The sequence below is a fragment of the Caretta caretta genome, chromosome 3 (assembly GCF_965140235.1).
Source record: "Caretta caretta isolate rCarCar2 chromosome 3, rCarCar1.hap1, whole genome shotgun sequence".
In the NCBI taxonomy this organism is placed as follows: domain Eukaryota; kingdom Metazoa; phylum Chordata; order Testudines; family Cheloniidae; genus Caretta; species Caretta caretta.
In genome coordinates, this window is record NC_134208.1 from 129,902,722 (window position 1) to 129,921,173 (window position 18,452).

The 18,452-nt window shown below is 46.4% G+C and overlaps 1 protein-coding gene across 4 annotated transcripts in view; it reads right to left on the minus strand.

Annotated features, from left to right (window-relative positions):
- WDR27 (WD repeat domain 27) overlaps nucleotides 1–12,096 on the minus strand; it is a 191,561-nt gene extending 179,465 nt beyond the window's left edge. For 2 of the 4 annotated variants that reach the window (XM_048843973.2, XM_048843971.2), the window contains exons 1-3: nucleotides 11,422–12,011; nucleotides 8,731–8,932; nucleotides 8,224–8,365 (exon numbers count right to left, since the gene is read on the minus strand). In XM_048843973.2, the coding sequence (XP_048699930.1) occupies nucleotides 8,224–8,365; nucleotides 8,731–8,925 (337 nt within the window). In that variant the 5' untranslated portion in view covers nucleotides 8,926–8,932; nucleotides 11,422–12,011. The other 2 variants (XM_075126871.1, XM_048843974.2) reach the window with 2 other exon arrangements.
- Nucleotides 12,097–18,452: the final 6,356 nt, after the last annotated feature.

Here is an 18,452-nt window from a genome sequence, read left to right on the forward strand (position 1 = left end):
AGACAGTTTTTGTATGATGAACTTGCCATGGGTAATCGGGGGGGGAAAAGATTTGTCAGACTAAGAATCCCATCGTCTACCCTTATGCAGATGGTGGGTATCTGGTAAGAGAAAACAAGCAAGAACTAAAGTGCAGGGGACAATTCGGGAGAAGAAAGAAATAACAGGATCTGCTGAGGGGCGAAGGGGGAGACGAGAAGGTGTAGAGGAAGTAGGAAATCTGGGCAATAAGGAACCCTGCTCCCAAGCCCTTTATAAATCCAGGCTCCCTGGCTCCACACACTACTACACACCAGTTTCCCAGTACCACAGCCTTTTCCATATGTCCCACAACTCAGTGTCCCTCCTTCATGTCAATGCTCCAAGTCTCTGCCCCTCTCCTGTTCCTTAGTGAGCTTGATCACAAAGCAAATGATTATGAAAATATTTTACATTTATAAAGTCTTCACAATACAAATGTTTACAAATTCAACAGGGAGTAGAGACCAAGAGAGACTTTAACAAGCAAAATAGGAGTTTTTGAAAGGATACATATATATATTTTCTCATGCTTCAGGACATAAGTCAACCCTTAACTACTAGAGGATTAAGAGGAAACTTCCTCTACTGGCTTTGTGATGTGGCAGTCTGTCTCTTAAAGGCAGTAACATTTAGTGGACTGCCCACCTCCCAAGTGACCTTTTAAGAGTTTGAAATGTCTAATATAAGGACCTAAAGGGAATGTGGGTAGAGAGGAAGTGGTGTAGGGAATAAGTGATGCTTGGGAGAAAATCCCATCACTATATCTTTAAGGGTTTGGGGCCAGGAGCCCTGTAGAGAGGGAGGGGTAAGGCTCCTCTCTCATCTGACCAATCAGGAACGAGCTGGGCAATGGGGATTAGCCTGTATGCTGTTTATTCCCATCTAACTGGGCAGGCACCAGCAGGGAAAGGGTGTGAAATCCTCTGGACTAAGCAGGGTCATCTGAGGAAGAAGCTGGGTATGGCTTTACAGCATACTAAAGGACACCGTGCTCCAGGAGGAGAGTGAGAGACTCCTGCCTTAAGGAAGGCGGTGATAACAGCCTGTATTACCCAGCTCCAGGAAGAGGGCTGGGTTTCTTGATTTAAGAGACATGGACTAATGAAAAGTATACACAATTCCAGGAGGAGAGCTGTGGCCATCCAGCTCAAGGAGGGAGGCAATAACTGCCTGGGTTGGCTAGGCTCCAGGGAAGAAATCCATAAGAGGAACAGCAAATTATAGGTTGAACCAGGAAGGGTGAAAGCCTTTTTGTTTGTAGTAATGTGGGACTATCGTTGAAGGGATTGTTTATTTTGGGACTTTGAGTACCCCAGAAGGGCAATGAACTCCTTTCAAAAAGACGAAATGCCAAAATATTTGAAAAAATCTCCAATGGCATGAAGGACAGAGGCTATAACAGCGACCCACAGCACTGCCGCGTGAAAATTAAGGAGCTCAGGCAAGCCTACCAAAAAACCCGAGAGGCAAACAGCTGCTCTGGTTCAGAGCCCCAGACATGCTGCTTCTATGATGAGCTGCATGCCATTCTAGGGGGTGCAGCCACCACTACCCCAACCCTGTGCTTTGACTCCATCCAAGGAGTGGGAGACAACACGAAAGCGGGTTTTGAGGGCGAGGAAGATGAGGAGGAGGTTGTAGATAGCTCACAGCAAGGAAGTGGAGAAACCGGTTTCCCCAACAGCCAGGATCTGTTTATCACCCTGGACCTGAAGCCAGTACTCCCCAAACCCACCCAAGGCAGGCTTCCAGACCCTGAACACGGAAAAGGGACCTCTGGTGAGTGTACCTTTGTAAATATTATACATGGTTTAAAAGCAAGCGTGTTTCATGATTAATTTACCCTGGCATTTGCGGCCAGTACAGCTACTGGAAAAGTCTGTTAACATGTCTGGGGATGGAGTGGAAATCCTCCAGGGACATCTCCATAAAGTTCTCCTGGATGCACTCCCCAAGCCTTTGCAAAAGGTTTCTGGGGAGGTCAGCCTTATTCTGTCCTCCATGATAGGACACTTTACGACACCAGGCCAGTAGCACGTAGTCGAGAATCACTGCAGAACAAAGCATTGCAGCGTATGGTCCCGGTGGTTGCTGGCATTCAAACAACATCCGTTCTTTTTCTCTCTGTGTTACCCTCAGGAGAGTGATATCATTCTTGGTCACCTGGTTGAAATAGGGTGGCTTTAATAAGCAGACATTCAGAGGTGCCTGTTCCTGCTGGACTGTTTGCCTGTGGCTGAACAGAAATCTTCCCTGCTGTTAGCCAGATGGTGGGGGGAGGGGTAAAGCCATCATCCCAGAGAATTGTGTGTGGTTGGGGAGGGTGGGGGGGTAGTTGGGTTTCTGCTTCATGTGAACCCGGAAACCACAGCCCAACCCATTTTTAATGGCCAACCCAACGGCTATTTCGTATGGGAAATGAGGGCGCTGCTGTTTGAAACTATTCCCACATGTTATGAAGGTTAAAGAAGCCAAAAGACCTTGGCTTACCATGGCTGCCTGCAAGCCAAATTCTGTTGCCCGGTCCTGCGTGAGTGATCTCTCACACCAAACCAGCATACCCTCAATAAGAGGCAAAATGCGACCTTGTAATGGAAGCATATGGGCTATGTAATGTTAACAGCAAGGTTTACTGTGAGAGTATACCCATTGTTCTATAAAATGTGTCTTTTTAACTACCACTCTCCCTTTTTTCCCCCCCTCCACCAGCTGCATATGTTTCTCCTTCCCAGAGGCTAGCGAAGATTAGAAGGCAAAAAAAACCTACTCACGCTGAAATGTTCTCTGACCTCATGCTGTTCTCCCACTGACAGAACACAGCAAAATACATGGAGGCAGACAATATCAGAGTGCAGGAAAAGACAATATGACCACAAGGAGAGGTGGCAGGCTGAAGATAGTAGGTGGCGTCAGCCTGCTGAAAGAAGGCAGGAGTCAATGCTCAGGCTTCTGGAGGATCAAACTCATAGGCTCCAGCGTATGGTTGAGCTACAGGAAAGGCAGTAGGAACACAGACCACTGCTACAGCCCCTGCATAACCAACTGCCCTCCTCCTCAAGTTCCATAGCCTCCTCACGCAGATGCCCAAGAACGCGGTGGGAGAGGGCCTCCGGCCACCCAGCCACTCCACCCCAGAGGATTGCCCAAGCAACAGAAGGCTGGCATTCAATAAGTTTTAAAGTGCTGTGTGGCCTTGTCTTTCCCTCCACCACCACCCCTCTTGGGCTACCTTAGCAGTTATCCCCCTATTTGTGTGATGAATAAATAAAGAATGCATGAATGTGATTGCGTCTGCCAGCAGTGATCGAAGGGAGGGTGCTTAATTTACAGGAAATTAGAGTAAACCCGGGGGGAGAAGGGGGGTTATCAAAGAGAAACCAACAGAACTTTCACACCGTAGCCTGGCCAGTCATGAAACTGGTTTTCAAAGCTTCTCTGATTCGCACCGTGCCCTCCTGTACTCTTCTAACCGCCCTGGTATCTGGCTGCGCGTAACCAGCAGCCAGGTGATTTGCCTCAATCTCCCCCTTACACTCACAGATATTGTGGAGCGCACAGCAAGCAGTAATAACAATAGGAATATTAGTTTCGCTGAGGTCTAAATGACTCAGTAAACTGTGCCAGGGTGCTTTTAAAGACCCATATGCACATTCTATCACTATTCTGCACTTGCTCAGCCTGTAGCTGAACAGCTCCTGACTACTGTCCAGGGTGCCTGTGTATGGCTTCATGAGCCATGGCATTAAGGGGTAGGCTGGGTCCCCAAGGATAACTATAGGCATTTCAACATCCCCAACAGTTATTTTCTGGTCTGGAAAGTAAGTCCCTTGCTGCAGCTGTTGAAACAGACCAGAGTTCCTGAAGACGCGAGCGTCATGAACCTTTCCCAGCCATCCCACGTTGATGTTGGTGAAATGTCCCTTGTGATCCACCAGTGCTTGCAGCACCACTGAAAAGTACCCCTTTCGGTTTATGTACTCACTGCCTTGGTGCTCTGATGCCAAGATAGGGATATGGGTTCCATCTATTGCCCCGCCAGAGTTAGGGAATCCCATTGCAGCAAAGTCATCCACTGTGACCTGCACATTTCCCAGAGTCACTACCCTTGATATCAGCAGATCTTTGATTGTGTTGGCTACTTGCATCACAGCAGCCCCCACAGTAGGTCTGCCCACTCCAAATTGATTCCCGACTGACCGGTAGCTGTCTGGCGTTGCAAGCTTCCACAGGGCTATCGCCACTCGCTTCTCAACTGTGAGGGCTGCTCTCAATTTGGTATTCTTGCACTTCAGGGCAGCGGAAAGCAAGTCACAAAGTTCCATGAAAGTGCCCTTACGCATGCGAAAGTTTCACAGCCACTGGGAATTGTCCCAGACCTGCGACACTATGCAGTCCCACCAGTCTGTGCTTGTTTCCCGGGCCCAGAATCGGCGTTCCATGCCATGAACCTGCCCAGCTGACACCATGATGTGCACATTGCAGGGGCCCGTACTTTGTGAGAAGTTTATGTTCATGTCCTCATCACTCTTGTCACCATGCTGCAGTCACCTCCTCCTCACCTGGTTTCGCTTTTCTTGCAGGTTATGGTTCTGCATATCCTGCTGGATAACACGCACGGTGTTTATAGTGCTCATAATTGCTGCGGTGATCTGAGAGGGCTCCATGTTCCCAGTGCTACGGCGTCTGTGCTGAAAAAAGGCACGAAACGATTGTCTGCCGTTGCTCTGGCGCAGGGAGGGGCGACTGACAACATGGCTTACAGGGAATTAAAATCAACAAAGGTGGTGGCTTTGCATCAAGGAGAAACAGAATGGCCCCCTCAAGGATCAAACTCAAAACCCTGGGTTTAGCACGCTGTTGATTTCACGGAGCGAGTGGGGGAGAAAATGAATACAAAACATATCTGGTCTATTTCTTGTTTTGATCCACTTCATCTATCTTTATACATCTTGCTGGCAGCAGACAGTGCAGTATGACTGCCAGCCATCGTCATCTCCTGGCTGCTCGGCAGAAGATGGTGCAGTATGACTGCCGGCAGGACTGAATCTCCATGAGACAAAACTTAAAAGGGAAATAACCTGGCTGAGTCACTCCCGTGTCTGCCCAGGCGCCCCGACCAACCTCACCAAGGTCGACTAAAAGAGCACCCTGGAGTACAGCGACAATGGCTACCAGTCATACTGCACTGTCTGCTGCCAAAAGGCAATGAACTGCTGCTGTGTAGCAATGCAGTACCGTGTCTGCCAGCACCCAGGAGACATATGGTGAGCTGAGTGGGCTCCATGCTTGCTGTGGTATGGCGTCTGCACCCAGGAAAAAAGGTGCAAAACAACTGTCTGCAGTTACTTTCACAGAGGGAGGGCTTGACGATATGTACCCAGAACCACCCGTGACAAGTTTTTGTCCCATCAGGCATTGGGATTTCTACCCAGAATTCAAATGGGCGGCGGAGACTACGGAAACTGTGGGATAGCTACCCACAGTGCAACGCTCTGGAAGTCGACAGTTGTCTCAGTACTGTGGACACACTCTGCCGTCTAAGTCCACTTAGAGCATTCACGTGGGGACACACACAATCGACTGTATAAAAACGCTTTCTACAAAACCGACTACACTACGAAATTAGGTCAAATTTATAGAAGACATATCCTAAGTTACCACCATCTTTTTTAATTGCAGGCACCAAAACTGGATACAGTCTTCCAGCAACAGTTGCACCATTGCCAAACAGAGATAAAATAACCTCTTCTACTCTTACTCAAGATTCCCGTTTATGCATCCCAGCATTGTATTAGCTCTTTCGGCAATAGCATCTTACCGGGACTCATGTTCGGCTGATTATCCACCATGCCCCCCAAATATTTTTCACAGTCACTGCTCCCTAGGACAGAATGCTCCATCCTGACAGCATGGCCTACATTCCTGTTTTTTAGATGTATACATTTAGCCATATTCAAAACACAGATTGTTTGCTTGAGCCCAGTTGATTGAACAATCCAAAATCGCTCTGAATCAGTGACCTGTTTTCTTCATTATTTTCCACTCCAAGTTTTGTATCATCTGCAGACTTTTTTCAGTTGTGATTGTGTGTTTTCTTCCACATCATTGATAAAAATATTAACAAGTACAGAACTGATCCCTGTGGGACTCCACTGGAAAGACTCGCTATGACAATTCTCCATTTACAATTACACTGGGAGACCTATCAGTTAGCCAGGTTTTAATGACAGATTTCAGAGTAGCAGGCATGTTAGTCTGTATTCGCAAAAAGAAAATGTGTGCCATGTTTGCTTTATATTATTTTAGCTTTTAATCAAAATGTTGAGCGGTACTAAATCATACACTTTACAGAAACCTAAGTACGTTACATCAACCCTATTATTTTTAGCAACCAGACCTGTAGTCTCTCAAAAAGGATATCAGGTTAGTTTGACAGGAGCGATTTTCCATAAACATGTATTGATTTGCATTAAATTATATTACCCTCCTTTCATTCTTTATTAATCGAGTCCTGTATCAGTTGCTCTACTATTTTGCCTGGGGTCAATATCAGGCTAACAGGCCGAGAATTACCATTTTCTTTTAGTCTTCTGGAACTTCCCCAGTGTTCCAAGACTTAAGAGAAATCAATGTTAATGGTCCAAGCTCTTTTAAAACTCTTGAATGCAAGTTATCTGGACCTTCTGCTTTAAAAAAAAAAAGTCTAAACTTTAATAGCTGCTGTTTAACATCCTCTACAGATACGAGTGGAATGAAAAGAGTTTTCACATCGCCACATGATAAGACTATGACATCTACTTTTTTCTCCACAAATACAGAATAATAAATATTAACACTTCTGCCTTTTCTGCATTATTGATAATTCTGCCATTTCTATCTAGTAATGGAGCAATACCATTGTCAGGATTATGTTTCCCAAATATATTTAAAATGCCTTTTATTGTCCTTAACTCTGCTGGCTATAGAGGTCTTTGTGTCCCTTTGCTTCCCTTAGCAATTTGCTACAATTCCTAACTTCAGATTTATATACTGTGCTATCAATTTCCCTTTTCTTTCAGTTATTACATTTTATTTTGTATAGTTGCATTCACTTATCAATCTGGTACAGAGGGTATTTTTAACCATTATGGCCTTCTTCCTTGATTGTAGCTTTTGGGGCATCCAGTAAGGGGTTCTTAAATGACTCCCAATTATCATATTCTCTCTCTCCCACACACACATACCCTCTACCTTGTCTGGACTTTATTTTTCTTGAACACTGTATATGTGATCACTTGTAGCTAAGCTATCATTTTTAGTTCTATGATCAGTTCCTCTTTATCTGTTAAGAGGAGGTCTAAAAGAATTCCCCTATGTTGGTTGCAACACTGAGTTAGAAAAATTGTTATCTATAAGGTTTAGAAAATCCAAGGATGTTTAGTAGTAGCAGCATGAGACCTCCAGCATACATCACTCAAATGGACATCCTCCCCAGGATCACATAGCTTTTTTCCCCCCCTACACATTACTGATAAGTGCGTAAGGAGGCAGTTATCCTGTTCCCTACTGTGATTTGGTGGTCTGTAGCAGACACCAACTAATAGTCCACCTTGTACTTTATCTGTTAAGACATTGATCCATGAGCATTCAAGATAATATTCAAGTTATAAGTAACTCACACAGGTAATGCCATTTTTGACAGAGTGCCATCCTCCCTCCCCATTTGCCGACTTGATCCTTCCTAAATAGGTTCTAACCATTTTTGTTAAAATGTTCCATAATCATGAATCATCCCATCAGGTTTCAGTAATACCAGCTAGATTGAAATTATGCTCATAAATAAGCAATTCCAATTCCTCTTGTTTGTTACAGAGGCTCCCAGCATTGGTTTGAATTCAGTTCAGACTATAGGTAATTCAAGAATTTATTCTCTTCATGTTTTTTGGTTCCTTGATTAATTTTGTTCTCAACATCCAAATGTTATGCTGAGCACTCATATCTTCCCTTTTTACCCTTTACTCAGGAGGGTGTTAAATAGTAAAAGGAGTCTTACAAACCTCTCCCTCAGGAGAAAGACTGCTGATCTGATCCATGGTAATGCCTATCAGGCTAATCAAATAATAAGGTACTATTCATCATGATTAAGGGTGGCAGAATCTAGCCTTAAGAAGTCACATTTACCACTTGCTACTCAAAAGTAACTTTTCTATAAAAACACATTACCTTGTAGTGCTTTCTTTGTGCACTCATCCAGGTTCCATACTATCACATAGTCACAGGAAGCAGAGCAGACAAGAAGTGGATTGATTTTACTTCCAAACGCCAGTGCCGTGATTGAATGGTGATGTCCTGCCAAGTGCAATGGCTGGCAAATATAACATTTTTTTAGGTCCATAGGTCATTTCCAATTATGATGAAAACAAAGCTGTATTTTTCCCCTCTTATTTGCTAACTAGCAACATTCAATTATTCATCCAAACTGAATTTTCTTTAATGATTAAAATCCATTCACCAAACTGCATTATGGCTTACTGCCATGCTTGCCAAAAGAACAGTCAAATAATTGTCCACATTCCAAATATAAAATGTGGAGTCTAGTAAGGACAATAGCCTACACTACAAAAAATGATGTACCCAAACCCAACATTTTTCTTTTTTCCCCCCCATCCATTTTAATGCACTTTTAAAATATTATACTGAAAATCTAAACACACAAGTTTTGGGTTTTACCTGATGATGAGCAGGGTTATCGCCAGTATTCCAGATGCATAGCTCATTTCCATTCAAAGGAAAAGCACAGTAATGTAGATTACAAGCAAGTTGAACATGAGACTCTGGCACTTTGGATCTAAACATTTGTTTCTCAAGAACTATGTCATGGCTACATCCTTCTTCAGTAAAACAAAGGTCCACTGGGCTCTCCATAAGACAGCTGAAATAAACATCACATTAGAATATCACTAAAAATTCTCATTAAGAATATTTTTTGTTTTTTTCTGTTTTGCTGTCTTTTGAATCATCCAGTATAGAATACTCCCAGAGACAGATTACTGGACATTGTGCCTGGTTCTGAAAGTGCCAAATACCCTGAACAACTGGAGATAAAGAGTACCCAGTTTTACAAAAGAGGCTGTCCGCATCTTGCAGGATTTTGCCCAGTGATGTCTTGTAGAGGAATGACAATATTACAAGAACAATTCCAAAAATCTGACAGTGTGCTGCATGCAAAGTTAGATAAGATATACCTTAAAGCAGAGGCTCAGAACCTGTGGACCATGACCCAAAATTGGGTCACCAGAATGTGTCAAAAAGTTCTGTGGGAAGCCTAGGGAGAGGGGGGAAGGAGTACATATAGGGTGGCCAGGTGCCCTTTTTTTAAAAAAAAACTAGAAAGTCTGGTCAAAGAGGGGACCTGACAGTGTCCGGTCACATCTCCTGACCGGACACCTAAAGCCTTACTGTGGGTGGGGGAGGCACTGGGTCATCACCTGCACCAGTCCCTACACAGCCAAGGCTGGCTCCTACCAGCATCAGGCGGCTGCAGCTCCCAGCCGCAGCTCCACAAATGACTCCCTCCCTACCAGGGCAGAGGAGAGGAGAAGAGCAGCAAGCAACAGGGGTGGGAGGGAAGAGGAACGAATGGGGAGTGGGCTCTTGGAGTGAAGAGGCGGAGCTGGCATTTAATTTCAAAAAGGGGAACTACATAAAAATGAAGCAGGACCAACACCAACTAAATCATCCCAGCCAGGGCTTTCTCAAGCCGGGCCTTAAAAACCAACCCATTCCAGTGCTTCACCCCATCTCAAAAAAATATATATTGGAATTGGAAAAAGCTCAGAAAAAGAGCAATAAAAATTATTAGGGGTATGGAACAGCTTCCATATGGGGAAAGATTAATAAGACTGGGACTTTTCATCTTGGAAAAGAGACAACTAAGGGGGAATATGATAGATACAAAACCACCACTGGTGTGGAGAAAATAAAGAAGGAAGTGTTATTTACCCTTCTCATGACACAGGAGCTAGGAGGAACCAAATGAAATTAACAAGCAACAAAAGGAAGTATTTCTTCACACAACACACAGTAAACCTGTGGAACTCTTTGCCAGAGAATGTTGTGAAGGCAAAGACTATAAGAGGGTTCAAAGAAAGAGCTAGATAAATTCATGGATAGGCCCATCAATGGCTATTAGCCACGATGGACAGAGATGGTGTCCCTAGCCTTTGTTTGCCAGAAGCTGAGAATGAATCACTTGCTAATTACCTGTTTCAGAGTAACAGCCGTGTTAGTCTGTATTCGCAAAAAGAAAAGGAGTACTTGTGGCACCTTAGAGACTAACCAATTTATTTGAGCATGAGCTTTCGTGAGCTACAGCTCACTTCATCAGATGTTTACCGTGGAAACTGCAGCAGACTTTATATACACACAGAGAATATGTTTGTATATATGTCTGCTGCAGTTTCCACGGTAAACATCTGATGAAGTGAGCTGTAGCTCACGAAAGCTCATGCTCAAATAAATTGGTTAGTCTCTAAGGTGCCACAAGTACTCCTTTTCTTTTTGCTAATTACCTGTTCATTCCCTCTGGGGCACCTAGCATTGGCCACTGTTGGAAGACAGGATACGGGGCTAGATGGACCTTTGGTCTGACCCAGTATGGCCGTTCTTACAGGGAGGTTCTGGCACTCCTGCTAGAGTGTCTGGTTTTTAAATATTACAGAGTTGGCAAGATACAGAGCCTGCCCCATACTAACCTCACAGAGGCAGATCCTGTAGCTCCAGTCCCAGAGGGCTAGAGAGGCTTGGCTCCCCATTCCAAGTGTTGCAGCACACACAAGTTTGACCAGTTGCCCCTCCATCAGGATAATGGGGGACCAGCTGGGACAAATTTGTGAAAGTAGCATTGCAATCCCATCTACCAGGTCATGACACCATTCACACAAATTTGGCCCAGCTGGGCCCTCATTAGGGGGACTGGACCAAGCCTGAGCAGTGTTGTGACCCCTAAGGTCAAAACGAGTGGGAAACCAAGCCCAGCCAGCCCTTTGGGACAGGAGCCACTGCTAGGTATACATGGTGTACTTATTACATTAGTATCTATATTATATATCCTAGGTAAGAAATATTTACTAAACCAGATATTGGGTGGTGGGCCAGGAGGGCCCGAAACCTACTTTCTGGGTTGCCACAGGTCATCCAGATTTACCAATGGATCCTGAACCCAAAAAGGTTGAGATTGAGAACCAAAGCCTTAAAGAATATTTTCAGTTTTGATTATAATTTACTCTTTTAAAACGATTGTGTAGATTGCACCGCAAGCCCTTGCGTCCCTGAACAGATTTCACACACCTACTCTTAAAACTCAAGGGCACTTTTCGTGGGTGCAGTAATTCACCCCTGTGACCAGCACAAGGCTCATACCGGACTTAAACGCCGACAACAAGGCTTAAGGGAGACGATCGCTGGACTGGACTCGAGCGGCCCAGCCGCGCGCAGGTCAATTTCGCCCTGCAGACGGGGATGTTCACACGCGGCCCCAGGCATCAGGTGCGCGCTTCCAACAGACACCCGCCGCTAACGTGCCGCAGCCGGGACAGCGCGAGACCGAGCACAGCTTGGGGCTGGATTCGTTTCACCTCCGGTGCGGCTGCCCGTGTAGACCAGCCCGGTCAGCGTCTCTCTCCCGCCCCAGGGCTCCCTGCCGCCAGCCGCTGCACGCGGGGGCCCGCTGCTCCTCTCTTGACGTTTAACGTTGGCCCTAGGTCCGGGCTCCGCGCAGCTCACACCGCGGGGGGAGCGACAGGAGCCAAGCTCGGCACCGCCATGTGTCGCTGTTTCCATGGAGACAGGGCACCTGGTCAAACCAACTACGTCACTCACTGTCGCCGCCGCGTTCGATGCCCTCGCGCCTCCCCCCGGACTGGCAGGTGGGGGCCCCACCCCCGGCGGCGGGGCGGGGGCCCTTACGTTAGGGCCCGATAATGATAGCGCACTTCCGCCGGGGGCGCAGACGCTCACCGTGTGGGGGGAAGGGGCCGAGCCCGACTCGCTCTCTCGTCCGTCTACCCCCACCCCTCCCCCCGCTATCTGCGGCGACTCGCAGCGCAGAAACGCATCGGCCGGCCGGTTTCTCAGGTAGCGGAGACGCCGACGGGCCGCCGAGCGGGACAACTCAGGCTGCGGAACCCCTCCGCCTTTTCCCGGCCCCCTGCCAGGTGTAGCGGGAGGGCACAGCCCCGTGGGGCGGGGCCTCGCCCGGGGCAGGGCCGCCTGCCCCTCGATGGGGACGGGTGTGGGGTGGAGAGCAGGAGGGTCAGCCCTATGGCTACAGCACCCACACACCCCACCGACCTCCAGACAACAGCCACATACCCCACAGCTGTACAGCAGCACGCAATGCACGGTTATGCACTCCACAGCCTATCGCCAATAGCGCACCACACAGCTGCTCTAGCTGCCCTTTGCTGGGCACTCAGCAGGCTCCTATGTTTGAACTCAGGGGAGCCCTGTGCTCTTAGTTTCCCTCGGTCTGGGTATGCTCCCCTCACTGTCTCTTCCTTTGGCCTTAGCCCCAAGACCAGTCCTGAACCCCACAAGACTCCCCCATAGATTAATTGTGCCTTTCCCAGAGCTCCACCCTTTGGGTGTTGCTCTGATTGACAGTTTATCGTTCAGGGACATGTGGTTCTTGAAGCAAAGAAGACACAAACTTTGCAGAAGGATTGCTAAACTAGCCATTAATTTATTTAGCCTCCACAAGATATATACAGATCCATGCAAAATGAGAAACACCTGTATTTGGTTCAGAGCCATAGTTTTTCTCACCATCCCTAAGCATTCACTGGGATTTAGTCAGTGTATTCAAGGGTCTCCAGGTCCCCTCTCCTGAGGCTCAAGTTCAGTCTTCTCTTTCTGTTTTGACAGTGAGAGCACTGCTCATGCTCAGACCAGACCTGGTCCTTTTATAACTTATATTTCCCTACCCTTCTGTCCTCTGATTCTCCTGGTCAACCTCAAAAGACCCTGCTCAGGTGATCAAGATCTGCCATCAGGTGGTCTGTTGCTTGGTTATGACTTATCTGGAGTTCACACTCAAAAAACTGGTTTTACCTAGGGTGCAGCAATCCATTTGTTCTAGGGGAAGGCTTATTGCATTGTTGATGATCCTTAATGACTGTCTCAGTAAGAGGGGCAAGGTGGATGAGATAATATGTATTGGACCAACTTCTGCTGGTGAGAGAGAGAGAAACTTTCGAGCTTGCACAGAGCTCTTCTTCAGGTCTGGGAAACGAAAGGCATGTCTACGCTACAATCTTAAATCGAGCTATGTTGGTTTGACTTACACTCCACACTACCCCTCCTCCGTTGGTGGTGCACATCCTCACCAGAAGTGCTTCCATTGACTGAAGAGGGGCAGTGTGGGGGACTGCTGGTTTCTCGCCTCCCCACTCCCAGCGAGGAGTGGTGGGGAAGTTGTGCAGGACTGCTCGCCTCCTGACAGGCTCCAGTCAGCTGCTGTGCTCCCAGTAGGGAGCCAGGACCCAGGGGGCAGCAGGGCTCCCAGTGGGGAGTCCAGACAGCAGCCCAGCTTGGAGTAGAGACTCAGCAGCGGCCTGGCTGGGGATCCATGTCTCCACTGAAGCTGTGAAATTGACAGGACAGCCAGCAGCTGACAGTGTCTACACACACTGCGTTGCCCTGACTACACTGACAAAAACCCTATGCCTCTCATGGAGGTGGAGTTATTATGTTGGTGTAGTACGGCATTGACATTGGCAGGATCACGCTGTAGATAGACGCTGACATAGTTAGGTTTCAGAGTAGCAGCCAGGTTAGTCTGTATCGGCAAAAAGAAAAGGAGTACTTGTGGCACCTTAGAGACTAACAAATTTATTTGAGCATAAGTTTTCATGAGCTACAGCTCACTTCATCGGCTGTAACTGACGAAAGCTTCTGCTCAAATAAATTTGTTAGTCTCTAAGGTACCACAAGTACTCCTTTTCTTTTCACATAAGCTGCCTTATGTTTACCTAACTCTGTAGTGCAGACCAAGCCTAACTCCAAGTGTCACTGCTAAATACAAGATGGCACACATTGTTTACCACAAGTAGTTAACATGTATTTCAAGGGACCATTCAAGGTGAAGTGACCCATTCACACCCCTCCAGTCACAGGGAGAAAAGGAAGAGGGGGTGGAAGCAGCTGGAGGAGGTGGTTGTTGTTAGTGGGTTACGGATTAGATTATTGTAATAAGCCATAAATCTGATGTCTCTATTCAGTCCAGGACAAAAGGGGCTGTGAAACCTGCTTGGGAATTTTGGACAGAGGGGTTTTGCTCGGTATTATGTGTGTTTGATTGAGAGGGAAGGCAGAACAGACTGAGAATGAGAGAGACTCAAAGGCAGAAAGAAAGCCAAGTGGCAGCCTGAGAGCATGGTGTGACCCTGGAGAAGCCTACAGGAAGGTTCTGGGTGTGGTGCTAGATACAGGGCTAGGGGAAGTAAGCAAAGAAGCTGTCCCCCATTTTTTGGTTTCTCCTACATTCAGAGAAGTAGGACTTTGTACATTTCTTGTCAATAAACAAGATTGCATCAAAGAAAATACCAGACTCCATCATCAATTTCTACTCCCAACTGGGACAACCTCAGGACCTTGACCTTTGATTAATTACTTGAGTTAAAAAGGGGTAACACTGATGTCAAAGGTGGGATCTGCTTTCCAAGGAGAGAGGTTATGAGGTGCTGTACCTGAACCAAGATAGAAGAAATGATGGCAGTGCTTGCAGAAATCAAAGATGGCCATGTAGTAGGAAGAGAGCCTAGGACGTAAGGCCTTGTATCAGAGGCCTAGTATGAGGCAGGACCTGCTCACAGAATCTGGCAAGAACAGGGCTAATATTGCAAAAAATACACATTCCTAAGAATTGCTAAGCACAGAGTACTCACACAAACACATCCTGATATTAAATGGTGCCAGAACATCCCAATATTAAGAATTGTACAAAAAATTTTTCCAAGGATAACAGGAGCACACTGACCCCTTCTAAAAGATACGGTTAGGATAACTACATAATAAAGATGTTTTAATTGAGCCAACGTGTACAAGGTGATGGGTGACAACTAGCCATGTCAGGGGGCAGTAACTAATTTTGTCAAAGGCAGTACATAACTTGTTTGTATCAGGGTATAAAAATATCTTAAAGGAAGTATCTTTGGCCAGCAGAGGGGGAGAATGAAAAGTCCCGCCATTCATTGAGCTGCGTCCATTGTCATAGGCATACATGTCTTAGTATCCTCATAGAGTCTGCCAGGTGCTATTACCGTGCTTTGTCAACAATACACCTGGCCTAGCACCTTTGTACCTTAACAGATCTTGTGATCATTGGATGGTTCACTTGAGGTCTGCTGTGCCGGCTGTCTGCACAGAGCTGGGGCAGCACACAGGAAGAACACACATGCAGCCAAACGTCTAACAACAGGCCAAATTGAATTAAAGCAAGACCTAAAACAGGCTTCACAAAAAGAATGTAATACAAGCCCTACAATAAGATCTAAAACAAGAGCCGAAGGTTTCCCAGAAAGGGCTCAAAGATAACTTGCAGACCAATATGAGATCTGTGTTGGAGCAGCAGCTGCAAAGTGCCCGGACAGATTGGGAACCCCATCCACTTGGGTCAAAAATGTGTAACAATACAATATCCATTGCTACTATTTCAGTTCTACATTTACCTCACATGTAAGAGTACCAGATAAAACTTTTATTTCAGCATTGTGATGACAACAAAGGTATCATACATAACTGCTGCAGCCATGAATGTTATGACAGCTTATTCACCAAAAAGTGAAGATAAGTGCCCATATCTAAATTAAAATGTGCCCTATAGGCAAGAGAATCATAGTACCTATCATAAATATAAAGGGAAGGGTAAACACCTTTAAATCCCTCCTGGCCAGAGGAAAAACCCTTTCACCTGTAAAGGGTTAAGAAGCTAAAATAACCTCGCTGGCACCTGACCAAAATGTCCAATGAGGAAACAAGATACTTTCAAAGCTGGAGGGGGAGGGGAAACAAAGGCTCTCTCTGTCTGTGTGATGCTTTTGCCAGGACCAGAGCAGGAATGCAGGTCAGAACTCCTGTAAAGAGGTAGTAAGCAATCTAGTTAGATATGTGTTAGATTCTGTTTTGTTTAAATGGCTGATAAAATAAGTTGTGCTGAATGGAATGTATATTCCTGTTTTTGTGTCTTTTTGTAACTTAAGGGTTTGCCTAGAGGGATTCTCTATGTTTTGAATCTGATTACCCTGTAAGGTATTTACCATCCTGATTTTACAGAGGTGATTCTTTTACTTTTTCTTTAATTAAAATTCTTCTTTTAAGAACCTGATTGCTTTTTCATTGTTCTTAAGATCCAAGGGTTTGTGTCTGTATTCACCTGTGCAAATTGGTGAGGATTTTTATCAAGCCTTCCCCAGGAAAGGGGGTGTAGGGTTTGGGGGGATATTTTGTGGGGGAGATGTTTCCAAGTGGGCACTTCCCCTGTTCTTTGTGTAACACTTTGGTGGTGGCAGCTTTTAACCTAAGCTGGTAAGAATAAGCTTAGGGGGTCTTTCATGCAGGTCCTCACATGTGGAACCTTGACACCTTGGCTGGTGTGGCTGACCCCAAGGCTACTGGAGCAGGTGGGGTGGCTCCAGGGCCAGCTGGACTGGCTGCTGCTTGGGTGACCCCAGGCAGCTGGTCCCAGGCACTGCTCCGGAGCTGGGGTCTGGGAGCAGCAGCAGTGCCCTGGGCTGAGCCCCCTCCCCCAGCAGCGGCAGCAGGGCCCTGGGCCACCTCCCGTCCAGAGCAGCAGTAGCAGCCGGAGGACCCCAGGCTGCACACACCCACAGCAGCGGCAGGGCCCGGTCCATCACCCCTCGCCTGGAGCAGCAGAGATGGAGGTGGGACACTGGGCTGCCCCCTCCCCAGCAGCAGCTGCAGGAGGGCCCCAGGTCACCCCCCATCCCACCTCAACAGCAGTGGGTCCAGATTTGGAGTGCTCCCCCTAGGATCACCAGCATCCCTGGAAGTGCCCCCTCCCACCCCCCAGCACCAAAGATTTAGTTAGGGGTATTTTTAGTAAAAATCATGGACAGGTCACCACCCCGAGACTTTTTGGTTATTGCCCGTGACCTGTCCATGACTTTTACTAAAAATATCTGTGACTAAATTGTAGCCTTCACTATGATATCATTTAACTTAATCACTGAGAAATTGATCCACAGCCCAGTGAAGTCAATGGGAGTCTTTCCATTGATTTTAATGGACTTTAGATCAGACCATTTGGACCTATTCCTGAGGTGCTGAGCATCTACAACTTCCATTGATTTCAGTGGGTACTACAAACCCAAAGTAATTTTTAGGAACTGTCCTATAGTGGGGAAACATTATTGTCAACCTTGGATGAGGCCACTCTTCTTTGAACTCCTCCCTCACTACCCCATTCTATACATTTTAAAAATACACACTGCGGCAGCAGCGAGGGTGGCTCCTAGAAACAGAAGGTTTGGATGGAGTTGGAAAGTAGTGGAAGTTCAGCTGGACTCAGATCTTCATCATGAAAAGAGATCTGTTACTGTGAGTAACAGTAGCGGGGGAAAAAATAAGCATGGGGAAATAGTTTTACTTTGTGTAATGACACATCCACTCCCAGTCTTTATTCAAGCCTAATTTGATGGTGTCCAGTTTGCAAATTAATTCCATTTCAGCAGTTTCTCGTTGGAGTCTGTTTTTGAAGTTTTTTTGTTGTAGTGTTGCGACTTTTAGGTCTGTAATCGAGTGACCAGAGAGATTGAAGTGTTCTTTGACTGGTTTTTGAATGTTATAATTCTTGACATCTGATTTGTGTCCATTTATTCTTTTATGTAGAGACTGTCCAGTTTGGCCAATGTACATGGCAGAGGGGCATTGCTGGCACATGATGGCATATATCACATTGGTAGATGTGCAGGTGAACGAGCCTCTGATAGTATGGCTGATGTGATTAGGTCCTATGATGGTATCCCTTGAATAGATAAGTGGACAGAGTTGGCACTGGGGCTTGTTGCAGGGTTTGGTTCCTGGCTTAGTGTTGTGTGGTTGCCGGTGAGTATTTGCTTCAGGTTGGGGGGCTCTCTGTAAGCGAGGACTGGCCTGTCTCCCGAGATCTGTGAGAGTGAGGGATCGTCCTTCAGGGTAGGTTGTAGATCCTTGATGATGCGCTGGAGAGGTTTTAGTTGGGGGCTGAAGACTGCTAGTGTTATTTTCTTTGTTGGGCCTGTCCTGTAGTAGGTGACTTCTGGGTAGTCGTCTGCCTCTGTCAATCCGTTTCTTCACTTCACCAGGTGGGTATTGTAGTACTAAGAACACTTGATAGAGATCTTGTAGGTGTTTTTCTCTGTCTGAGGGGTTGGCGCAAATGCGGTTGTATGTTA